Here is a 26,850-nt window from a genome sequence, read left to right as displayed (position 1 = left end):
TGGGTGAATTTTTTTGTGTGTGTGGCATGTTCAGGTCATGCAAAACACTTCATGAATTCATGTCAACTTTGGTAGTATCCACCCCATCTAACATCCTGGTGGTTAAGAAACTCATATTGGACATGGGAGACCCAGGTTCAAATCCCTTCTTTAGATCAGGGTTCAAGTCCCTGCTCCAGACTGGGAATCTGAAGCCAGTTGTCTCATATCCCAGGTGAGTGCCCCTAACCACTGGGCAATTGGTGGTAGCCTTCCCACCTGCTTTATCTGTGAATCTGGCCTGAACTAGCATTTGCTTTTTTTTTTTTTTTTTAAATCCAAAATTGAAATGAAATGTTTTGGGTCAAACAAATTCCAAAAAGATTCAGTTTTGGGCTGATCTGAAATGAGATTTTGTTTTTCCAGAAATGTCAGCATACCAAAAAAATCAGTTATTCACACACACAGCTCAAAAGGGATATGGAGATTCCAATAAATAAATTCACTCATTTTTCATTATTCTCACATTTCAGTTTTTTGAAGCTATTCCTAGTTCACTTGCTTTTACATGTTTTAAATTAATATATCAAGTAATATTTGTATTAATAAATAAACAATTTTGTAATGTATACATATTCCTATATCTTCTAATTTATTTATCCAGAACTATATCACAGTTAATACGGTTATGTTAAATCCCATTGACTGTGGATGTAATTATGAAAACTTTTACTTCAGACATGCACTGTTTAACCGGAACCTACAGCTAGGTACATATTAGAGCTGCCCCACTCAGGTATAGCCATTAATCTTTACCAGACTGAAAATGAAACACACTTGATGCAGACCACAGAGCTGACTGAAGAGAGAAAGGATGGAAATATTATTATTTAGCCATATAGCACTGCAGGTGTGCATGGTGCTTTACAAAGAAATACAGATGGAGTGAGTTCCTGACCAAAAAAGCATTCATTCTAAGTTAAGACAAGGCTAAGTGGAAGAGCAACTCCCTTGAGATGCACTGCATTCCACAATAAATAATCAAGTGAAGGGGTGCTTTAAAAACATAACTCAACATAGCCCAACAAGCTGCTGCTTTGTCTAAACTATGTCTGTGTTGCTGGGAAAATAGATTCTCTTTTTTTAAAAGAATGAAGATCTTGGCCTTATGTTCCAGCTAATCATATCCTATCATTGGAGAAAAGCATATCAGGAACTAATTTACTCAGTGTAATTATTCAGTACACATGCAGATAACAAACATGAACTTCCTAAGGGGGGTAGTCAATAGAGGAAATGCCTGATTAACTGTGTGTTTTTAGACATCTCCTTTAGAGACCTAGAATCAACAGCTAGCACTCACGAACAGTGAGAATTTGTGGCCCTTTCTGGGCAAAACTTTGGGTGCACAAACTAATAGAGTATGTGTCCTTTTACTTGTGTGACAGTGGTAATATGGGCAACAGAACAATAGAGCATCGATGCCATGCTTCTAGGAGGGAAATGTCTTAACTTGGCTCCTCCTCTACTATCCCTGTCTTTAGGATATTTTGTGCATATAAAATTGGGCTAATGTAGAATCTTATTGGGTCTTTGCACATCTCCAGCCTTGGAGTAATTTTTTAATAAAAGAGACAGCTGTTTCAGTGCCAGTTTCATCCATTTAGATTAATTTAGGTGTACCTCCCCCCTGCTTTTTTTCTGCTTTTGTGAGGCTATTTGCCCAAGAAATCAGGAATCATCCTCGGATGATAGCGCTCCTGCAATGACCTGCAGACTATTACAAAATGTCCTTCTTTTTGTGGCATGTCCTACACTTTGCCCCTTTTGCTCTACATTGCTTCCACCATGTGGTTGAGTGTCTTGCCATATCTGCCAGGGTGTTTTTGTTTTTGTTTGTTTTTGTTCTTTTGTCTTTCCAGCCTGTAAATACTTTTTCCTCCCACTTTTTAGTTCTGGATCATTCTTATGTTATGAGCTTAGTGCCATTGGTCCTTTCATTTGTTTTTCTCATCTTTTACTGTATCAGTGTTATCTGATATGGTGCCTCCTGCTGCTAGCATATAAATTGTAGTACTGTTTCTTTATGGTTTCTTGCGCTCTGACTTGAGTTATAGCTTTCACTAGTATCAGATCTGGGTTTATTGAAGATGCTCTCACAACTTATTATCCCTTACATGTACAGCTGTTCTATCTCTTATTAGTTCTTCTTTTAAGGCCTCCTATCCGCAATGTTCAGCGAGACAGTGAATTGCTGTTATAAAAACTTCAGCTGTTTCCTCTCATTCCTCCCACCTCCTTTTAAATTTGCCCCTTTCCTATATAATATTATGTCTGCCTATAAATCAGGTATCAAATATCTCATTCACCAGGGTGTAATCTATCTCTTCCACATCAGTGAGAAGTAACAAATCCAGACTAGCATCTGCAGCATGGCCAAAGGACAGTATTGGGACATTTATCTGGTTTTCTTCTGACTTGTCTGCTAAACTGGAAACTATCTAGAATTTTTCAAATCTTTGGATCTGGGTAATCCAGTCATAAGAGTTTTTATAACTGAATACTCTGGTGCAGTCTTTTGGAATATGGGCTCCATTGTTGCAATTTGTTTCGAAACACTAGCAGTTTCTGTGCCTTTAAGTTTGCTGCTGTCTCTAGCATGTTATGGAGAAATGTATAAGTATCGCACTTATTTTTTGACTTTGTAGGCAGTCTTGGAGTTTTATTTTTTTCTCTATACAGCTTCTGTTCAGGTCCTTCTTCATCCTTTAGCCTTAATATGTGGCTGTCTTTTGCTTCCAGTTCCCACAGTTAAGGATCTTTCTCTGCTCTTTCTGGAGTTCTCCCTGTTACCTTTCCTGCCTTTCAAACTTTCCCCATAGGCATACCCAGCTGGCAGTGAGGATTGTTTTTTTCTTGTCCGTACTCTCTTTTAGCGAGAGGATTCAATCAGTCCTGATATCATGTTGCTGAAGCAGAGAACACTCACACAGATACCAGGCTTCTAGGAGAGAAACACCCCATTGTCCCAGAAGTTCCCCAAGTCTTTACTGAAAGTTCCCCTTATGGCAATTCCTAGTCTTTTCTAGGATTTGGAAACCAAGACCTTTTTGGTTACAGGAGTGGATCAGTATCTATTTACCATGGTGGCTACTCTTATGCATTCTCTTATTTTATTTGTACATCAAATGCAAATAAAACATATTATCAACCAAACACAAATGAACACAGCCAATTAAAACACACAAGTGGAGATGTCTAGAGTGGAAGTCATGGTAGACAAACTGAACTCTTGTGACAGAAGGGAGGATTATTTTGCTGTTTCTTCGACATCTGTCAGCAACCATCTTCGAACCTCATGGCCACTTCCAATCCTCATAACAGCCCCATCCCACACTGGGAAGCATTGTTCTAGTCCCTTCTTTCTCAAAAGGTCTGAGTGAGTTTCCCTACCAGCTAGAGCTATAAAAGGCTATGAAATAAACCAAGGTCTCCTTCATATCAGTGCAAAGTACTGCCCTAGGCCATCTCCTTCTACTGTCTTAAGTAAAATTAATAACTACAGTTACAAAATTAAAAGCTTTTTTCTAAATAAGAAATCATTTTGAAAAAAAAAAAAACTAAATATATTTTGAAACACTCCATCTTTTGCTTCAGTTGTCATGGACACAGCAGATAAATTTAATATGACACGCTTTAGTTTACATAGTTTTGGAGCCAAGGACATGGAGTCACTCCAAGTCAATATGAAGATGCTAGTTTATAATGCACATGTATCTTTGTTCATACCCAGCACCATTTGATGCTTATGTGCTAAGAAGAAACATCAGCACTAAGCTGAAGTTGTTCACAGCTCAATGAGGCTTTAAGATAATTATGGCACAGCCAGCTTGGATTTGATCCCAAGCCTCATAGGATATCAAAGGGTTATTCATTTTTCATAAAAATAAAACTTTAAAAGTTTACAGGACTTCATAAATTAAAAACTTAGGATTGCTTTAGATCTCCATAGTAGATACCATGTCATTCTTAAGAACATTTATCAAGAAATATGGAAAACTATTTTGAAATTCATGCTTATTTTCATTGGTGATAATAAGGATAAATTCTGAAGTTCTAAAATGTTTCTATTCTTTGCTAACTTTTTTTTTTTTTTTTTGGTACTCTAAAGGTTGGTTTCCACAGTATTTTCTATCAAATTTACATTTGTTCAAACAGGGTAACCTGCACTTATCTGATGCCAAAGCACTTAAGACTATATCAAACTTTAAGCATGTAAATAGTCCCACTAACTTCCCTGGCATTACTTGTGCTTAAATTTAGGCATGTACTTACAAAAACCTTACTGAACTGAGGCATAAATGTTCAGTTATTTCCTACTAACTTTGGTAATTATAAAAATCTTTTTCCAAAAGACAAATAGGGCTATCTCTCACAGAAAACTCAGGCCCTGATTCCCATTTCTATTAATGCCCTGTTTACACTGGTGGTGGCGGGTAGGGTATGTGTAGCTTCACACCACAGGAAAAAGCAGGCTGCATCCACACTGAAGTATGTAGCTACATGAGGCAGTGAAAGGCTCTGGTAGGGGGAAGGCAGCAGGAAAAGGCTCCAGCAGTTGCTTGCTGTCTCCCTCCTGCCAGAGCCTTTCCCTGCACCAAAACACTAAAAACAGGAGTGTAGATGGGGCAGGCACTGCTTGGGTATGTAGAGAGCCATGTAGGGTATATACCTAAAGTTCTGGTAGGTCTATTCTCTACTCTCCTAAGCAGTGCTTTGCCATCTACACTACTATTTATACCCATGCTGGGGGCAGTGTGTAGTATCTGTACTCTAAATGCTGCTGTAAGTGTAGACATAGCCTCAGGTGCCTTGATGTCACTGTACACTGCAAAAGCAGTGTAAAGACACCTTGGTGTAAATAAGAATGAATTCCCATGTTCCTTTAAGTTTTTTTTTATATCTGTGCAGAAATAGAACTCAATTATCTATTGCTTAGTCATACTGAAGGGCCCCATATGAAATGGCTTGTACTTACCCATCACATTCTTGTACTTAAAACAGCTTTTAAACAAAGTAATGTGATTATATTGCAGCACAGAACAAGAGATCAATAACCAGGTTAATTTCAAAATGAACAGATTACCTTAGGCATCTGTTCTTAGCATGCCTCTGCATACACTATCTCCAGCCAAGACTCGAGAGGTAGTGCAAAACCAGCAATGCTGGTTCCAACAGTTGGCTATGGTCCCAGTGCAGTCCAATAAGAATATAAAGTTTTAAGGATTAAAAAATATATTATTTCTGGACGTGATAAAGGAAAGGGAACAAACTCAGTGCAAACCGGAAATTAAAGAGAATATTTGTTGATTCCCTCTGTATTAAAAAAAACAGTCATTTGGAGTCAAAAGTAAAAAATGCATTGATACTGCAGAAATCTTTTCACATTCTCTTCATTCTGTGCTATGGGCCTGATCCTGTATTCCTTGTATGCTCAGAACTGTTTAAATGAATAAGAGTTAAGGAATGCAGGATTGGACCCTATCTAGGTGCTTTAATTTTTATGCTAGTTATAGTGATTTTTCCTCAATCTATCGTATATTCTATGTGTCTTTTAACTTTTCTTTCAGTCAATGGCTGCCATAAATTTAGTACATCCAGTGGCACTCCTTTGAAAGCAGATTAATTACACTGGCCTTGTCTTGTGATGCATGTGTGCACTGGAGCATAGCAATTTCCCTTTTTAAGTTGGTTTGTACTGAAATTAGTCATTTAATTTCAGATTCTTTGCTAATTGTGTGTTCTGGCTCTGTAAAAGTGAGCTAACTGTTCACTTCAAATAGGGATACTGGAAGAGTATGTATAATGGGGGTGCCGAGAGCCATTGAACCAAACTGTAATCCCTGGATATGATGGAAACCACTTCAAGCCAGGCAGTGCGGCAGCACCCCTAGTTCTCCCCCTAGTTCCTATTACTTCAAATGTGCAATGATGTAGAAGATATCCAAAAGTGCATTGAATTCTCTCAGTAAATAGGGTCTGTGCCTGGCTCCTTTGTTTCTCTATTTGGGAATAACCCACGAAGGGGAGAGGAAATGCTCCAAGTTGCACTCTGCGATTTCTCCTAATTTCTGTATTGGGAAGCATGTGGCTTGAACATTCACATATCCCATGGAAATCACACAGAGTTCAATCCCCAAAACCAGAGAGACCCTAATATTCAGAGGGGAGAGACAAGACTTCTAACTGAAGGCTCTTGCCGTCTCTGGCAGCCTGGCTTCCATGTGTGAGGCAAGGACTCTCTCAGATATTACTGCTTTTCAGTATTCCCCTGTCTGCCATTACTTGGACTGCTTTACCCTGCAGATGTGGGATGGAGCTACCTAGCCCCCAAACCCAGTCTGTCCTCTTCTGCTCTGTCTTCAGCAGTGGAATTGGAACTCTGCAGAGCCCTGGCTGAAGATTTTTTGGCAAGCTCAGGTGAAAGCAGGAATGTGGGACTGAAATGAACCTCCCTTCCCCTCTCCACTTCCCAGCTGGGATCTGGACATGGCTCCCATCCTCTCACAGAAAGAGAAGCTTAGGGTTTGTTATTACTCAAATTCTCTTAGCTATCTTTTTTTTGCTTGGATTGCAGGTTAAAAACCAGTGAGATAACACATGGACAGTTTTAGATTTGGCAGGTGGGGGAAAGCATGCTGGGCCTGATTAATCACTGCATTAATCCAGTTTTATGTTAGTGCAACTTGGTTGACTTCATTGGCGTCATTTGAGCAATGTGCAACTGGAGCAATGCAGCTGTGAATTAGTCCCTTTATTTCTAGGGTTCACATGAACCGTTCTCAGGGTACTCCGGTTGCCTTGTTAGCTCCTGGCTCCAGCTTGAGGAAGTATTGTTTGTGGTAACTGGGTGTCAGCTCCCTAACATTACCAGCCTTTTAGTCACACAAACACTCTTTTCTGGGCTATGCCAGCCCTGTCTTTGCCTTGCAGGTTAACAATAGCTGTACCACAGTCCCTGAGTCCCCTTGAATCATTTCCGTGATATCCAGCCCCTGATACCGGCTATTCAAAGGAGCAGTGTATCCCATCTTATCAGTTTTAACTTAAATCACTGCTCCTGTATAATGCACAGCATTTGTGAGCGCTTATAATAAAACAAAAGTAAGTTTATTAAAGAAAGCATAAAGATTCAACTTGAAATGAGTGTGCTGGAAAAAAATAGTTACAATACAAAACAAAATCATAAAACACCATCTAGGGCCTGTACACTATTAAGTTACCTGTCTAATTGATAAAGTAGGTTTTTCCCAAAAAATTTCAGTCTGTTGCAGGCTTCCCAGGAACCAGTATACAATTTTTCATGAAAAATACCCATACTCTAGAAGATGTTTCCTCAGTGAATGGATATAGAGTGCCTCTCCCCAGTCTGTATTACACTGAAACAGTGTTTGGTATGTATTCATAGACAGGACAGTCCCCTGTCTGTTATAATGTTTGTTTTTTACATCCAAGTGGTTTTGATTGTTTGCAGTTCTCTGATGAAAAGTTCCAGAGGGGTAGCCACATTAGCCTGTACACAGCAAAAACGAGAGTCCTGTAGCACTTTAAAGACTAACAAATTTAATTTCTGCAGGCATAAGCTTTCTCTGATGGTTTCCATTGATAGTCTGGGAGGGAGCAAAGCTAGCCAATTGAGCTTTGCATTATATCACTGGCTAACCAGGGCAGGGTAACAACTCCCTCCTGCTTGAATGGGCCATCATTAAAACATAGCCCCCATAACTAACTTTTACATCCAGGACCATGAAGCATACTTTTTCAACATAGCTGTGGTATTCCTTAAATATTACCTGTACTCACATCTTGCAATGATTGACAAGTTAAAAGTTTTCTGTACATACCTTATATGTTGCCCTTTATGGATAAATACCCTGCAAGTCATGTTTGGTGTAGTGAGTTTGTCAGGTCTCAGATGAAATTGTTTGCAAAGAACAGAGGACTCTTTGCCATGGGCTCCCTTAGTCACACGTGCATTTTAAGGGGTTTGGAAAGCTGATCACTTCAAGGACCTAAATTTTTTAAAACACATTTCTAAATGGAACAAGTTGACAGCTGCCATCAGTTTCCTCTTTGGTGCATGTTCCCTCACATTGCTTCATTCAGTCCTTGCTCATTTTTAAACAATAATATTTGCATACAACACATGGATGTAACTCGTAGAGGGGAATGAGTTTTGGACCATGTTCCACCCAACTTATTTTCCCTGTTGATAACCCCTTTAAAATAATAATTACAGGATTAAATTGGTTTTTCCTTGCTGGTCTTTGGTATCTTACTGTGGCTGTTCCATTGATACAACACATGGACTGGCATGGGAAGGAGCCCTCACTGATGACAGATCAAATGTCTCTTTACTTTACTGGTGGTACCAAAGTTGGCTGAAGACTTAAGCTACATGCCTAAATGGATGGTGGAGAGATCTCATCAGTAAACAAGACAAATAAGCTGAGAAGCCAGCTACATGGAAAAATGCCTCACACTCAGTTTTTTTCTGGATTAAAACGAATTTTGAAATTTCAATTTTGCGGGTAATGTTTAACCCTGAAAATAGAGCCCCTTCTAAAAGACTGATGATTAATAAAGCTCTTAAAAGTAGATAGAAATGAAAAGGCATTTCCTGATGTTCTCATTTCCCTAGACACTGTTTGTAATTCTTGAAACTTTGTATTTGATTCTATTTGAAATTTCGTTCAGGATCTTACAATTTTTCACCATAAATTTTTATCCCCTGTACTGATAATTGCAAATTTCCCTTTATTTTTACCACTTCTTATATGACTGAGAGAAGCCAGTGGAATCTTGTTTATTGGTAGCCTTGCTAAGAATAGGATAGCAATTAGTGATGCAGTGTACCATTTGTAGACTCTGTCAAAAAATAGATGACTGCCATGTGTAGGAGGAGGGAGTGGGAAAATAGAGCTGTAGGACTCTTGGTTATCTTCTTCTGAATGTGCAATGTGTGCATGAAGTGAACCTGATTGATTGATGGGGAATGTAGGGAGACACTGAGAAGAAGACTGACAAGAGGCAGAGTACTCTAAAAAGAAACTTAAGTACTGCTTTCCCCTCCAGCCATTCATTAAGAAGTGGGAGTATGTCCTTTAGTCCCATTTTACAGATGAGAAGGCTGAGATACAAAAGTGTGAGGGACTTTCCCCATACTTTAAAATGAGTTGGTCTGCAGAGCTGGAAACAAAACTCTAAGATTCTGGCTTGTGAGTAGAGCTGGCTGGAAAACAAGAATTCAGTTGGGCAAGGATATTGGGTATTCTAATGTGGATGGATCTCTCTCATAATACTTTTTTCAATTTGTTAATTTTTTTCTCATTGGCTTTTATTTGACCCATCTAAACTTGCAGGCTTGAAGGCATTGTTTTTATGAAAACAATAAACAAGCTTGCTGTCTCTAAAGGCTGTTCCATCTCTAATAGCACATGGACATCCAGAAAACAAATGAATTACAGGTTATGTACATGCACAAAAAACAGAGAAACATCAATTCAGCCATGAAAAATAAATTTTTGCTCCTGCTTAGAAGCACATGAGAAGTTCTGAAATATGTGAGTAAAGAAATGTGCTCAGTTAGAAATACAAATGACAATGATTTAGGGGAAAGATTTAAAACAGTGTGAAAGAAATTCCAACAGGAAGCAAAGAGTAGAACAAATGCTCTTTTTTAAATGTGCTAAGTATGAGGGCTCATAGTAATGCACTTGACCATAAGGGGTCATGGTATGTCAGGAGATAATAGACTCCTCATAATCACAGCCTCTGCAGAACAAAGACATCAAAGTATATAGTAGTGCTGCCCATCATCCCCATAATGGACTAACCATGGATATTTGCTTTGCAATATGTGTCACTATGATATCCTGGCATTCAGTTCAGACCAGGGAGGGGCTGTGTCACCCTTCTCCTGCAACCTTGGGTGCCTCACAATGCCTTACGGCTGTAGCTCCACCTGCGCCACTCACAAACAGCCTTCCAGCATGCAAGTCACACCTTGAGTGTCTGTGTGTAGCTGCGGCCTGCCAGCCACTCTTCAGTCACACTCTGGCTTCCAACAACCTTGGTTACCACAAGCAGGGAGACTCCAACACACTCACAATCCTGGATTTTCCCCCAAAAATGTGTATTCTGTGCAGTTCTGTCCAGCCCTCTCCTGAACAGTTTAAATAAAGGTTTGTTGTCCCTTTATGGGAAAAATATACAAGTTGCCACCTTAAATGGAGTTACCCACACAGTTCACAACACAGGATTAATTTTGACTGACAAAAAAAGATAGATTGTAAGTGAGTACAAGCAATGAGGTATTAAAGTCAGAAATGGTTACAAGAAAAAGAAAGATAAAATGCTTTCTAAACTTAACAAGCTAGACTTATCACATGTTTTCAGTACATTGCTGAACAAACTCTTAGGCCAGGATCTGCTCCCAAAGTACAATAGCTGTTTCTTCTGTCTTCTTAGTTGAAAAGAAAGAGCTGGGTAGGGAGAGAGAATGTGGTGTGATTTTGCCCCGCATTTTTATAGTTCAGTCTCCCTCTGAAATGCATTTCCCTGAGAGACCCCTAGATGAAGTTCTTTCCAGCGGAGAGCAAGGAGACATGGCAAGTCTTTTGAGGGGGAGGTTTCATGCTGTTCTTCTCTCCCCTCTGTTTGCTGGGATGCAGATTTTCTTTGTCTTCTTCCTCTCACAGTCTGAGGACTCTGTTTACAAGTTATATGCAAATTGAGGTAAACACACATCCTTTTGTTTAAGACCTGCTTCACCAGTTTTACCTAATCAGGGCTACCTGAGTTTGAACTTGTGCCTTTAACATCATACAGGGGACTTCATAACTTTACACACAGCATTGCTACATACATTTCACCAGGATATTATTGACCAGGGAGTTGTTAGTTTTCAAATGATACCTCACAAGGCATATTTTGTACAAAGATTATTACAACAGTGCGTAGGATATGAATACAGAGATGCATTCCATCACAGCCACCAACTTAACCATTTCCTTTCCTTGTTACAACTACTATCTATTGTATTCATAGGACAGTTCATACTCCATCTCTTCTTTTCCCAAGATAGCCATACTTTGGCTTCATCATGGTCTTCAACTTACAGTTCACCTTTTGTATTTTTTCTATTGCCTTCCATGCTCATCCTTCACTTATATCCTAATCCTACATCCTACATCAGGATCCTACATCCTAATAATTTTCTACACTCTTTTCTCAGTACTTCTGCCTCTTGGTGGGTGTCTCTGTTTTTGCTCGTATGTCATGGCTGGTACGACACTAGTGTCCAAAACTTTTTTTTTTTAATAAGTAAAGAAGGCAGTAGTTCTTTATGAAAAACATCCAGTACTCTAAGGGCTCTCTATCTACGCTGTAGTGATAGATTAACCAGGGGTAAGAAATGTGCTGCTCCTCCCGTGGGTAGTACACTTCCTATTTGGATGATCCTTGCCTTAAGAATCTAGTGTGGTATAACAAGCACTAGCAACCTCTGCCACAATTAGCATGTAACAGAAACACAAAGAAACTTTACACATGGCACCAGATGCAGAGGAAAACTGAACAGTATTGTTACCTTAGAATAACTATGACTACCATTTTAGGGCCCAATCCTGCAACCTTTATGCACTTGTGCAGTGTCCTTATGCTAGTAGCCCCTCTGAAGTCAATAGAACTACTTGCATGACCTATACTTGTGTAAGAGTAGCAAAACTGGACCTTAGCAAGACTACTTCTTACACATGCTCATTACTTTAAAAGGTGTTGACCCATGGGAGTAGAGGGTACTTAGCATCTTAATGCAGTGGACCCTAATTGAGACTTATCAAAACCTTACAGCATAGCCATATTTTCATGGGGATGATAAGCAAATTCCTGACTCCTGGGAGACCCTCTTTGCCAAATTTCAACTCCCTGCTCCTAAGCATGGAGGTACTAGAGCTTCTCAATGAAACAAGTAAGAATTTTTTTAACATGGGCAAAACAATTTATTTCCCCCTACTCTCATTCGTGGAAATGGCTGAACCATTTTAAGTGAAACTTTTCCAAAAATAATTCAGCCTGACACAGACACCTGACATGGAAAATTTCAGCCCAAACTGTTGACGTTTGGTAAATTTATAAGCAATTCCAAAGAGGGTCTTACAATGGAAAGTGTCTGGCAACCTTAACTAAAGACAGGACTACCATCTCCAACCGTAATACACACAATTTCCCTGTGCTGCAAGGATTCTGCTGACATTTACTCCCCTCTTTTGAAATCCTGGGGGAAACACTGAGCCATGATTCTTCATATCATGCTGGTTTGGGTCTAGCTTGGCCCACGTACACTCTTTATCAATTTTTAATCCTGTTCTCATTTTCTAATTATATTTCCCATATTCTTCTAATTAATAATTATAAAATGAATGTAATGCTGAGATTCAAGCAATATGATTGGCTAATGTGTAGATGACTTTTACCTACTAATTGAAACAGCCACAGTCATTAAAAAAAAATCCATACACCTATTTTCCACTCCCTTCCAACTTCATCTTAAAATAGCAAAATGACTCAAAACAGGGTATTTTCTTGGGATTAATGCCTGACCGAGATTAATAGGCTTCAGCTGTACTTCACAAGAACACAAATTTCTGCTCTATAGAACCTTTAGAAATAAAAATCTTCACAACCTGTTAAAAAAAAAACCATTTAATTCTGCTATCATGATTTGGTTTACACATTAAGCATTTTGAAATTGATAATACTATGCTGAGGGGCAGGGGAAATTCTAGAGATGCAGTTCAGGAATGTCCTTGAAAATTAGAAATGGTTGCAAAATATGACAATTATATGTATTGCAATGGCACCTCCAGGTTACCAGTCAAGGGACAGACTCCATTTGTTAAACACTGTACACACCTGTAAGGAAAAGATTGTTTCTGCCCTCCAAAATTTACAGTCTAAGTAATATGATCCTCTGTCTCTCTGGGCTTGTCTATAAGAACACCTAGTGCACAGTACACTGGGGTGTCAAACTAACTTGCACTAGCCTGCCATGCACTAAGTGTCTGTGTGGACCCTGCTGGCACACATGAAAAGTTGGGTAGTGTGCTTTGATGTGATCTTCTATTGAAACATCTCAAAAGGCTACAGATGAAGGAAAACGGGAATTTGGATTTTTTTTTTTTAGGTTGTCATTTACGATCTGATCTCTCACTTCAATGGTAAAATTCCTATGGAGTTCAAAGGTAGCCTTTAGAAAAAAATGGGAGCTCTGAAGAAAGATGGACAACATGCATGGAAAAATAATTCCTTGTATTTAGAGAGTATGATTATTGCTTCCTTGGGGTGCTTTCTCCCACCTACCCATTTTTCATAATCCCAACTCAAATATAAATATAATGATATATAATCATATTTTTAAATCTGGGACTTTAATCAGTATATTTAAAAATAACCTTTACTTAACACCAGAAATGTTCCCAGTCTATTTTCATCTTTCTTCTGTCAGTTGATTTGGAAAATGAAGTGAATAGGACCAGTATCAATGTTTAATAATGACCTTAAAATATCTGCTCTTGACATTCACAGCACTGTAGTGTTACTTAAACAAAACAAACAAAATTAAAACAAAACCCAGGCACAGCACCCATAATTTCTGACTAAATTTGGGATCAGAGATTCAGTTAAAGAACAGGGAAATGGGAAACAGGAGTCTAAATTTGCAAGAAGATTTAATGTTTCTGTTCTTGAAAGCCACACACACACACACACACACACCCTTTGGGGTTTAGAAGTGGCAGAGGGTTTCATCCTTAAAAGAATTAATTATAGTCTACACACTTGGTTGCTAATCCTCAACCGGAAGTGTTCTTTCATTTCTTTGTTAATGTACTTGGCAAAATAATTGTGTTTGAAGTAGGCCTACCACAGTTGGGGCCTGTTAGTCTTACTTCCAGACATAGCTTCAAAGGCATTGCTCCTTCTCACTCCCATTCTTGTTTTCTTCCCTGTCTGCTGGGTTCCTTTCCCTCCCTGCCTGAAAGTCATTCATATTAGTGCCCCAGAAATAAAAAAGGGGAGTAATCAAATCAGAACCCGACTGTGACCAACCCCCAGCATTCTTTAAAAAACCCACCATACGTGGTATTTTCAAGTGTGGTTTTGGTGGATTAGTTCTCACCATAACAAATGTAGGGTTAAAAAAATCTAAATACTAAATTAGCAACTGCATAATCTGCTTTCACGCATCCCAGATGCTTGAGATCATAGGTGTAAATCGAGGTCATCTCCCACCCAAGTTATGAGTAGGGGAGTTTCCTGTAAAGGGTGCCTGGGTGGGGTGCGAAGGAGGGATCTCGTCTACACGGTGCTGCGCTTTCTTATTTGAACTGTGTCTGAGCCGAGTGGAAACCTCCTGACAAACCCTGTGTATGTAATATTCCTGAAAGGGTTTAGTTTTGCGTCTGAACCGATTGCTAAAGCAATGAATCCGGACAAAGTAAAAAGACAGAAGAAAAACCCTAGGGGGCGTAAATTGGAAAACAAGGTTGATTTGGAAACTGCGAATTGATTCTCAAACTGCTCAGGTTCCAAGAGCTCCCGGGAGCAGAGATCTCTCAAGGCTGCCCGGCACAGCCCCGAAGAAAGGGGGCAGAAGAGGACGCAGAGCGGGAGCGAGAGGGGGGAGCAGGGCGGCTGCCCGGGTTGGGGGAAGAACTAGAAGTTCCTAAAAACTTTGTCCCGCTGGGTGGAGGGAGGCGATCGCTGTGAACCAGGCGCAGGAGGGAGCCGATAGGGGGAGTGAATCTGCTTTAGCCTCCCGCGGCCGCCTCCATCTCCTTCCTCAGCAGGAGCCAGGCAACCGGCTGGGGCGTCTCCCCACCCCCGGCCCCACAAGTGACTTGGGAACAGGGGCGGCGGCGGCTCAGCCAGCGCCTGTGGGAGGGGAGGAGAAGGCAGGGCCGGGCCAGGCCGGCTGGGGGCGGCTCGGTGCCTTTCCTCCTTCCCCCTGCTCCCGGGAGGAAGCCCGGGGAGTGACGTGCGAGGCTTGGAGGGGGGCTCCCGGTGCAAGCTCCCCCCCTTTCCCCAGACGGGGGGAGAGGGGAGGAGTGAGCTGGGCAGAGCCGGGGAGGGGAAGCGGGGCTGTGCGCGCTCAGAGAGAGCGGCGGGGCCGGCGGGAGCTGCTGCTGCTGCTGCACCTGGTGCGTTGCGACCGGGGAGGGATCGGAGCAAGCGACGCTGCCCCAGCCCGGCTCCGCTCCCGGCCGCCGGGCTCTCACTCGGCTGCACGCAGCCGGCGCGGCTCCCGCTCTTGCCTTCCTGCGCTTGCCGGGCCGGCGGCGGCGGCGGCGGCTCCTCCCGGCCCCCATGGCTTCAGCCGGCAGCGGCATGGAGGAGGTGCGCGTGTCGGTGCTGACCCCGCTCAAGCTGGTGGGGCTGGTGTGCATCTTCCTGGCGCTGTGCCTGGATCTGGGAGCCGTGCTGAGCCCGGCCTGGGTCACGGCCGATCACCAGTATTACCTGTCCCTCTGGGAGTCCTGCCGCAAGCCCGGCAACTTGGACAGCTGGCTCTGCGAGTCCACCCTGCACAGCGGTGAGCGACGGCGTCCCTCCCCTCCCCTCCCCTCCCTGCCCTCCCCTGCCATGCCATGCAGCCCAGAGCTGCCCCTCCCCAGCCGTGCCACCCATAGCGATCCCACCCTTACCCAGCACCGGTACCCCAAGTCATCCCACTCTTCAGCCACCCACCCAGCGCCATGTCCTGCTCATTCCACCCCACCGCTCCTCACTCAGCACCGCATCCCAACCCCACTCCCTCCAACCCGTCACACTATCCCAGCCCCCCAGCCCGTACCCTGGTCTGCCTGCCCGCCAGCATTGTCTCCAAATCCCGCTCCCCTCCATGCCCAGCCTGTATCCCAGTTTCCCCTATCTGCTGTCTCTCCTCCTCCTCAATGCTGCATCCCAATCCCAGCCCTGGCAATGCGTTCCCGTCTCCCTTGCCTCCCCCGGTAGCACTGCATTCCAGTTTCCCATCTGCTGTACTGCACCTCTACATCTCGCTACTTCCAAATGGAGAGAGAAATGATGTGTATGTCTGTAATGCCTATGTGAAGAGACCTCTCCCATTCCATGTCCTACCGTTCCCTTTATTTTGTGCTCAGGGAGGCAGGAGACGTCTAAGCATGGGCAGTTTCTCTAAGTGAGCTAAGTGGCTACCTACCGGCATGGCTGCATTTGTCTTTGTTATGCCAAAAGGTCCCGAGTTCTGGTTTTTGAGCCGTGGTGGTGGTGGTTCACCAAAGAATGAATAATTGTTGGAGAAGAAGGGTTATATCACTTCTCTCCTTCAAACTGACCAGCAGGATCTGCCTGTAAAGTTGTGGCTTCCAGCCCGGTGATCTGCAGATCAGCCTAGACAAGAAATTGTGTATATATGTGTGGGTGTGATTTTATATTTATATATATATTACTTGGTCCTGAGCAAAGACTCCTTGGATTCTGTCATCCTTTTGCTTCTCTCTGCCCCCTGAATGTATGTTTGCCTCCCTAGCAAGTGTATATCCTTCCTTCTCCTTTCATGCTCCTTTTGCCATATTGTCACTTCCCTTGTTTTGGTTTATTGGTGTTTTTTCTTCTCTTTTGTTCATGAATTGGGGGGATACCTTTCCTATTTAAAACTACTTGGGATACTCAGAAACTGCCTGTGAATGAAACAAACAAGCAGCCTCTTGGATGTCACTCATTTAAAAAAAATGCCTTTTTAGGGTTTTTCTAGGCTTTATTGCAAAAAACTTCTGTAGTCCCAATGAAAACCTTTACAAGTTAAACCAAAACCCACACAGAAAAAAACTGCTAAATCATCCATCTGGGTCAGTCTTTTCCCTCAGATTTTTGATAACCGTGCAGGGAACAGATCATTAGCTGTTTGCCTAGTTTTGTACTGTTATGTTTCTAATGCACGGATTTCTTCTTTTCCTGGCTTCTCTAAAATCCTTTTGTAGTTTTCAGAACCTATCTAATCTCTGCTTGGAAACAATATTACAGAAATCCCTTGGTTGGTTGTTTTAAATTATTTGCCTCATCGTCAGTGTGTGGGGTAACATTTGTTTTAGACTGTACAATGTAAAAATTACTCTTAAAAATGTCATCTTGGTTGAGTTACCAGGGAATTTAAACAAACTTTGGAGGACAGCTTTCTTTTCCTTCTTCAGTATAAATGTAAATTTATGTAGGAATGTCAGCTTCAACGTGTCTCCTTAGCAACGTGAATCTTTTGCCCTTTCTCTGTCTCCTGAAATAATATCCCCTGGATTGCATAAAGACTTTTTCAGATGGCTTGGATGAGGGGGAACCGGTTTCAATCCCCCCCCCTTTTCTTTCACTGTGTTCCTCCCTTCCCCCCAAAAGAATGTGAGGAATTAAAAGAAGCTGGACAGTTTACAGAGCAGCATTTGAGGGCTGTTAATCTGTCTCTAATTGCCTTGTCAGTCATCTTACCTTTTCTATTTTTATGGAAGACAGGGGAGGCAGGTGGGTGAGGAAAGGGGGATGGGCTAGGATGTCAAATGCAGTGTTGCTGGACAGTGCATGTTAAAAATCAGAGCAGATTTGCTGCCCTCCCCTGACCCCTACTCCACCCCTTGCAAAAATTCTTGACTGTTCCATTCTATTCCAGTTCTTTGAAACAGCTTTGCTCATTTTCCTGTAAGGAGAGGCAGGTTTCACAAGCTACTGGGGAAGAAGTGAATGATTGTTTTACTTAAGGTGAGGAGAACAAGCCTTTTACTTTCCTCAGGTTTGGCACATGATCCTGTTCTCAAAGGGAACCTGAAATATGAGAAACTGTGGTGTTCTTTCTGCCCCCCTCCTCTTTAGAGTCAGATACAACTCATTAAAGTTGATAGAAAGGCTCCCGCTGAATTCAGTGAGACTTAGATCAGACCCATATTCCATAATATCATGTGTTCTTACTTAATATTTGAAGTGCAATTTGTTACTACACGAATAATACAGTAAACAGTATATTTTGGCAAACCTTTGTCATAAGTAGGCTAAGGGTCCCCATAGCTGGAAGTAATCCCTTTCCCCAGTTTTCCTCCAAGCCAGTACTTCCATTGCTTGGCATACAGTATACATCTATTCTTGAGGATTTAAAAAAAAAAAAATTTAACCAAGCACTTCATGTCTTCCTTAGCATTGTTATACTTCGTGATGTCTGAGCACTTTCTAGTATTGCCAACCCCATGTGTTCAAAAATCATGAGTCAGGCCAACAAAATCATGAGATTGGATTAAAAAGCATGGGTTTTTTTTTAATGTAAATACATTTTGGGGTTCTTTGTATTTCCCTCCTGGCTTTTGAGTCTTTAGGGTTTATTTGCGTCATGTTTTCAAACTTTTCTCTGCAACCCTGAGAGCTAGAACCATAATTTAGTTTTCAATTGAAAGCTGAGATTCTTACCTAATCCTACATCTCCAGGAGCTGGGGCTTTAAGGAAAAGTCACCAAGTATCACAAGATTTGCAATAAAATTGCAAGAGTTGGTTACCCTAATTTAATATTTTAGAAGTTGTGTTGCAATACAAATTTTGTCTGGGGCAAAAATTTAGGCAAAACTCTGCATTTTATGTGAAAATCTTTCTGTACATTGAAAAAAAGCCACTGCTGATTTTTAGATATGTGGGACTAAACCCAGGGATTTACAGAATTTGGATGCTTTCTTTGGCTTTGTTTTTAAACGGAATCTTGCAGATTATTATTCTGATGTGGGTTAGGCCCTTCTTAAATTTTGATGTGTTTAAGGCAAAAGAAGTTCATGTTTAAATAGGGGTTACTGAGCATGCACACTTAATTTCTCATAATATTTCTATGTAATCGAATGCATCTTATATACAACTGTATGGCAAGTGTATATAGCTGTTCTGAGGACCCATGCTGCAGAACCATATGGTGCCTTTTTTTTTTTTTTTTTTTTTTAAAGAGATCATAGGCATTATAGTCTGTTAAATCAAAAATACATAAATACATAAACTGGCAAACAGATCGGTTCTGAAGGAACCATTTATATCAGGTAAACATTGTGCATTTTGGTTTAAATACATACATATGTATTTCATAGACCAGAATGGCTCCTTGGGGAGCATTATGGCTTATTGCATCAATAATGCACATAAAATTTGTATGAATATGAATGAATATAGTTAACAAGCATTAAGCCTATCTGGTTTAGGGCACACACACACACACACATATATATATATTTAGTAAACCACCTAAATACACAGTTTTGCAACTTTTAATTTCCTTTAAGAAAAGTACAGTCTTTACAACCTTCCAAGAAGGCTTTAAAAGACAAATCAACCCAAATACAACAAGGTCTTTATAGAGCTCTAAATTTAGCTATCAGAAGACATTAAAGGTAAGATGATAATCCATCCTTAACTTGGAACATAGTGCATATTAAAAATTATTTAACAGTAGTTTTATGCTTCAAATCATATTCTAATGTAATAAACTGTTCTTAAAAAGATAAAGCAGCACTGATCTTGTTTGGTGTCAGGTCACTTGAATGAGTTTAACCCTAAAATATATACTAGATGAAAATTTCTAAATTAACTTGGTTCAATAGCCTTGGATGGCATACATGCTTATTTTGAATGTGAGCAGTTGTTCCTATGCAAAATTGCTAGCTCAAAAGAAACTTCCTCCTGGGAAAATATGGATCTTTGCTTTAAGGGAGTTGATGTTGAGCTTTTTGCAAATATGCATCAATAAGATAGGTAGTCACTACAATACCCTCTTCTGGCTTTCTATAAAGTAGTATAAGCAGAACAAATGTAATTTTTTAAAGTCTAAAAAAAGGTAGTTAAACAGGAATGGAAAATTAATACTCAGTCCCATAGCTAACATGAAAAACTCTTGTACTTCACTGATGTATTCAAAACAAGTTATATACCAAACTAAATAAAAGGCAAGTGCAGCATATTTCTCTCTTCTGACTTGACAGAAAATGGATTTTTAGTGATTTTTTTTCTTTGCAAATTTCCATAATTCCGGAACATACACATTTTCCCTCTCTCCCCAAGGAGTGATACTGATCTATAAGGAAACAAACATTTTCAGCATTCTTTTCTCACGGGGTAGCGAAACATTAATCCCCATATAGTAATTCAAGATATCAGGTTGGAGCTAAGGGGCCTGTTGTGTTATTTAATCCACCCTTCAACAAGCTCATCTCTTTTAAATTGGCAGTTTATGTGAACTCAATACAAAAGTAGAAAACTTACTTCAAACCTGCCACCAATGAAGTTATGTTAATAATAATTAGCATTTATATAGAGTTTGAAACACATTCAAAGTGCCTTAGAGTCACTAACTGATTAATCATCACAGCAGCCCCATGGTTTAATATGTCCCCCGTTTTATGGGTAGGAAACCTGAGACACATTGTCTTCCCCAAAACTGTGGTCTGACTAGCAGAACTAGGATTAGCACTCAGGACTTTTTCATTTCAAGTCATATGTGCTCCCACTGTAGCATATTATGAAACACATTGTTTAAGGCCTTTTAGGGTGACAGGCAAATGTGTTCTCCAGTCACCCAAGTGGAAAGTCTGTATCTGGAACCCAGCAATACCCCTGCTACAGGAAACACCCAGGAGATGGGTGCGCAGGTATTCAAATAAACAAAGACATCCAGAAGTGTTTTTTTTAAGCAAGAAGATATTTTCAATAAAGTGTCTCCCAACCTACTTCACATTACCGTAACTGCTTTTGTGCATTATCACTTTTAAAATTATAATGCACACTTTAACAGAAGAGTAAGCTTATTTAAAAAAAAAAAAAAACTGGTTCCAGAAATTTAAGATGCTCTTAATGCTAGTGATAATATAAGTGGTTAAATATTTGATGAGACTTGTATTTAGAACCAAGTGGACTGTAACCTTGGCCAAAGATGATCACATAGGATCCAATCTAACAAACAGGAGAGGGAAGATAGTCTGTCAGGTTGTATTGCTTCATGCATTTTTTGTTTACTCCAGATTAGTAATATAAAAACCATCATTTTGATGGAAAATGCTCTTTGAGCGATTTTGAATTGCTAATCATTTTTCACAAGGTACCCTGGAATGAGTTTTGAAAATGTTAGGAAAAAAATGCAAGTTAGCTTTAAGCACACTGGTAATTCTGGCAAATAATGATATTCATGTTGCAGTGTTAAAGTGTATTTTTCTCTTCTCCCCTTCCCCCCCATTTAGAGTTGTTGACTTATTGCAAGCCAAATGCAGTGGTGTGTATATAGAAGCTCAGAAAAGGAGAGATTAGATTTTTTTTTACCCTGAAAAGTATGTCTTGCCTCCCTCCCTCCCTCTCCACTAGCTACATGTAATTCTAAGGTTTCTAGGTTTCTGTAATTATTGGACTGAATGTCCAGTAATTAGTTTTAACACAGTGAACAGTCTATATGAATCAGAGCAAGACCATATATCCAGTGCAGAAAATTCGTAGGCATACATTACACAGTGAATAAATGATGAATTACATGGTTTCCTGTAACACTGTGCTTATCTTGTGGTAGTCTGAAGACTGGTTGGCTAAAGTGAAGCCTGATGTATAGCACCTTTTAAAAAAAAGTGTTGAGCATTTCACATCAGGTGGAGATGATCTTTCATCTGATGAAAACATTTTCTTCCTCATCACCTAAAGAATAGTCCCATGTGGTTTTAGAAACTTGTGTTCAGTGAGATTAGAAAAAGAAAGAGCAGCTGGCCTAAAAAGGAAAAGCATATCCAATTTTTGTGGGGTTTTTTTTTTTTTTAATTAAATGAAATTGTTGTACTTTGCTTGGGAGCAATATATCAATGGCCAGATGAGCGAGTGCAGGCTACATCTCAAGGTGTTCATACATCTGTAAACCTATGCATTCTGGCACCATTTTTTTTTTACGTGCAAACCTGGCTTATTTACCAATTATTAGATGTTACTATCTTTTGGATAGATTTGACTTTCTTCTAAGAAGACTAAGGGTAAACAATTAAAGCTAACTTGGATACGTCTACACAAGCTACAGTCGCACCCCATGAGTGCAGGGTAGATATATCCTAAGTCTAATTGAAAATCAGAGGAACTTAGGCTCCTAAGCCACCTAGATGCTTTTCAAAATTGTACTATAAATCCTGCTTGTGTTGTGCAAAACTCCTATTGACTTAGGCCCTGATCCTGTAAGCTGCTTTGTGCAAATGGACCCTTGCACATATCCTCATTAACTGCAGTGCAGTTCTGTATGAACACAGAATGCTGCCTGCATGGAGCAATGTTGTAGGTGGAATAAATAGGCCAAAGGTGTGACTAAAAACCAGTCACTGTTGAACATTAAATCATGTTAAACAATGTCCAGGGTTGAGCATGCAGATACCATTAACCACTTAGTACTATGGGAAACACGCCATTAACACTTCTTTTAAAAGTTTTATTAAAGGTACAGGAAAAAAAAGGAAAGCAAGGAAAGCACTTGGAACATAAAAAGACTTTTATTTGAACAACATTCCTTAGTCTCTTTCCCTTTAGCTGGAGAGAATCTTACAAGGAAAAAAAACAAAAACCCTTGTTTGGCAGTCTCTCTGATGGTGTTAAAGATGGTAATAACTGTCCTGGGGAAAAGAGAAGTTACTTAAGATGGGCTGAAGCTGTTCTTGTTGCTGCTGTTACAGTCCAATCCCATTTCATCCCAGCAGTGCCCCGGCACTTCTAGGGTTGGCGGTTCATACCCTCGGCACCTCTGGGCATGCCACGTCAGTTATGAAAGTAAAAAAATTGCTTGAGCCCCGGCACTTCTTTCATTACAAATTAAGCACTGCGTCCTAGGTGGTGTTTGGGATTATGCTGGAGCCGGTAGAGGTAGCGTTATCATCTAGATCCCTCTTTCTGGCTCGGTTTGGTTGGGACTTCTCTCAGGATTAGGATGAAGAAAGTCTGGGATACAGGAAATGGTGGGATGACAGTGAAGATCGCTTCAGTAGCCTCCCTCTATTTTTCCATTTATTTCCTCCAAAGTTTCTTTGTTTAAGGACCCATAAAGGGAGTAATGGATGGAATAGTCTATCCCCTCATTATTTTGTCCACCAATTAGACCTAATCTCTGACACACAAATTTTGATTCACTGATTTCTGGTTTCACACTTTTCTCATTTACTAAGATTTTAGTTCTCATTTATTATGATTTTAACACAGTCTTGAATTATATCAGTAGACCTTTTTGTTTGGATTAATTCAGTTTTTTGTCTTCCTTTCACAGCTTTTCCCATCAAAATGTATTATTATAGGTTATTGTGACGTTTTCTGAACTTTTACATACTTTTTACACTTCAGTTCACAATTAGGGTACATTTGTAGGCCCAACTATCACAACAGCAGTTTGTAGAATAGGGGCCTTAACTGGCATTGTATGTGAGTAATGCAAGTAATATTTGGATCTTTGTGAGTAAAATGGTGACTCTGCATCCCTTAGCTGTGAGTCTTATGCATAAAAATATATTCTGCGATATTTTGTTCAATTAGATAGATATAGATATTTCTTTTAATATGCCTTATTTGGAGTTTGATATAAAATAGTTACTGTCTCCAACTTTTCATGTTCGAAGACAGCAGGAGAACTTGGTGGTATTAGATATTTGGTTTACAAAAATACTTCTGTATTTTCCCATGAGTGGCTGCTTTCAGCACTTCTGTAGACTTAGATAACTGTACTGAGTGCCAAAATTCAGTTTCATGTCACAAACAGAGCAATGACTCAACAAAGTATTTGTATTCTACCCTAAGAAAACTGTTTATACAGCCACAGTAGCTCTGGTTCACAGAGAATGGCTTCATGTAGACAGGATTGGCCTTAGGTAAAATTTTCCGAAGTACCTAAGAATCTGCTACAATATGCAAAGATCAAAGGGGGCAGCAGCAGTGATGCATGGTGATGGGAACAATATAAGCACCTAAATAGCACAGAAAAGTCACCTGTGGTATGGAGTGCCTGTGCAAGGGACTGCCATGGAGGTTTGCTGGTGGACTGGCTTCACAGGGGTATCTGTGTACCTCAGCAAGATGTGTGAAGGATCTCTGTGAAGAGAGTCGTAAGGAGAGAGGCTGCAGATCCGTCTTTATTTTGATCTTGGCGGCCCCAGTACCTTGCGCTAATAGTCGGGGAGGCAGACTGCATAGCAGACTCATGCCCTGGCCCTGGCTTGTGGGGAATGGAAGGGTGGGAGTGGATTTCACATCCCTAACAGCTCTGCACTCTGCCTGCACAAAGTCCAAATAAGTTTGCCAACAAATTCTTCTGGGCATATTGTTCTCCATTCACATAAAGCCCAGATACTTGAGCTCTATGTGGGTGGAGTAATTTCTCCACAAGAGCTTTGTGGTGGTCATCATATTCCTTTTACGCAAATAACTCTACTGACTTCAGTGGAGTAACTTCTGATTTACATGGGTTTGAGAAGAAAATGAAGCCTAGCATCTTAGTCTTTACATATGGATAATATTAAGAAAAGCGATGACAAGTTTGCTGGTCAGATAAGTTTTTAGAAAGTATACTCTCTTCTGTTTTGCTTTAATGATTATTTATGTTTCTTTATGGTTAATATGTTTTTGGAGGTTTATAAATGTAGAAAAGGAGAGGTATGTAGCTATTTATAACTGCACAAACCACTTTGACATTTTAAAGTAATTAGAAATATCTCATTATCTTATTTGCTTTATTAGTTAATTGCTATGACATTTAGTTAATTTCTTTTGCATCTTGTGTAGGTGTATCAATAATTTTTCTGCATTTCACTTGGTGCATTCTTTCAGGTTCATCATTCTTTGATCTACATTCTGTATTACAAACTCTGAGGATATGTACTGTTGCTTAAGTCTGTACACAGGATGCTAAACAGGAGGTGGCTGGAAAATGTCCTAGGTAGAAGCTCAGCAGAGAAGCAGAGAAAATACTATGTTCCTTATTCAAATAGAATTTCTCATTCAGCATTGGAAGAAAGAAATTCTTCCTATGTTTCATTACCACTGTCACCATGACACAAATAATTTCTCTTCCTTCATTCCTTACAAGGGGAGGGCTCAGTGGAGAACTTTTGTACAAATCAAAGGAATCATCCTTGCATTTCTCTTGTTTTCTGAAAGGGATTAACTAAGTTTACTTACAGTATATGAAAGAGCTACCGTATGTTAATATTCAGTATACTATGTGTTTTCACTACCACTTTCAATTCTAAGTTCTGTTGAGAGAAAAATATTTTCTTTTTCAGGAATGCACCAAAACATTAAAGCACTTGACAACACAAAGCATTTGCATGGTTCTTACATATACTAACAATGAATGACCTATTTATTAAAAGGAAATTCATTTTTTATTCTCTGAACTTTGAGACATTTTATCCTTCTTTTATGACTTCTGCTGCTGTTATCCTAATACTGAAGTATTATTTTGGCAAAGGAATAGAGCAGATAAAGCTATTTTTAATTAAGAATAAAGATACAGCTGAGTGCTTAGGTTCACTTCATTTTAGGGGATAGCAGGGAGGAGAGTGATACTTTTCAAGGTCAAATTAACACTGTGCTTATAAATAGCTAAGGAACTGGCAGAATTTCTAAATAGATATGAAACTGAAGCTACCACAGTTAGGAAAAGGCAAAGGCTTAAATATGAATAGCAAATAAGTGACTAACTTAAAAGAGGCTAGGACTAATTATTTTTATTTGATTTAACTGAGGAAGAGCATTTTTTATCTGAAGGGCTCATTTTGTGTTTTGTATGGCATGTTCCAGATGGTGAAAATATGTATGAAATTCTTCTGATTAAAAATCACACAGACTGTGCAAATGTTGTGATACTCCTAAAATAATAACATTATTAATAATCTCTTTGTGTTAAAAACACCCACCAGGATCAGTGTAGGGCTGATTATTTCTTATGGCATGTTACAGTATGTCCCCTTAAGGGCACAAATCTACATCTAGATTTTCAAAGACATTAGTAGGCGTGCATTGAAAGTGTAATTATTGAGACTCCTCAGTACACCAAACCCAGCATGCAAGTGCACCACGACTTGGAGGCAAGCACTGTTGGTACTTCAACAGCTAGGCCTCCTTGTAGATGCTCCAGCCCTGGTGGGTCCCAGTAACTACTCAGATGCATAGCTAAGGGAAAGGACTAGAACTGTCAGGAAAGGGAAAGATTGCAGATATCTGATGCACGGAGCCTTAAACAGTTACAGTTCAAGTGAGTAGTAGCAATTCTTGTTTGGGCCTCCAGGCAGTCAAATCGAGAGTCAGGGCTCTTCATGCCTAGTGCCTGGGGTGCCCATTTCAGTCCAGTCTCTATTCTAGCACATAGGAGCTTGCAGGGTTCTAGGCTAGGTTCAGTCTCTCATAGGGGCCCCTCTGCACTGGTTCTCTGTCCAGCTGCTGCTTCTTCCCCGTAAGTCCCATGCAGATCTGCACCTGCCTGTATCGTCCAACATCCCAGCCTGTTCCACAGGTGGCTCGGTGTACAGTTCCTAGGGATTCCTCCCTTCCTCCCTCTAGCTTCTCTGCAGCTTGTGGCTAGCCATGCGGCTGTTGCTTCAACTTCCCTGACTTCCTCACTGACCATATAGCTGCCACCTCCAAACAGAGCTCAGCCGCTTCCTAGTTCAGGACCATTCCCCTTTCCAGGCCAGGGGAAAGGAGATGTGCAGTGGGAGGGGACTGATGGGAAGTTGTAGTCCTCCTGCTTAGCATATCTATCCCAGAGGCCTTTCATGAGGACTGTCTAGTTA

The 26,850-nt window shown here is 40.4% G+C and overlaps 1 protein-coding gene across 1 annotated transcript in view; it reads left to right on the top strand.

Moving 5' to 3' along the window:
* Positions 1-14,396: 14,396 nt before the first annotated feature.
* TMEM47 (transmembrane protein 47) overlaps positions 14,397-26,850 on the top strand; it is a 34,788-nt gene continuing 22,334 nt past the window's right edge. The window contains exon 1 of the mRNA XM_067545100.1: positions 14,397-15,631. Within this exon, the coding sequence (XP_067401201.1) occupies positions 15,406-15,631 (226 nt within the window). The 5' untranslated portion in view covers positions 14,397-15,405. The remainder of the gene's footprint in view (positions 15,632-26,850) is intronic.

The sequence above is a fragment of the Emydura macquarii genome, unplaced genomic scaffold (assembly GCF_026122565.2).
Source record: "Emydura macquarii macquarii isolate MOO-44397 ecotype Brisbane River unplaced genomic scaffold, CSIRO-AGI_Emac_v2 contig_1043, whole genome shotgun sequence".
NCBI lineage: Eukaryota > Metazoa > Chordata > Testudines > Chelidae > Emydura > Emydura macquarii.
This window is presented reverse-complemented; position numbering and strand designations above follow the sequence as displayed.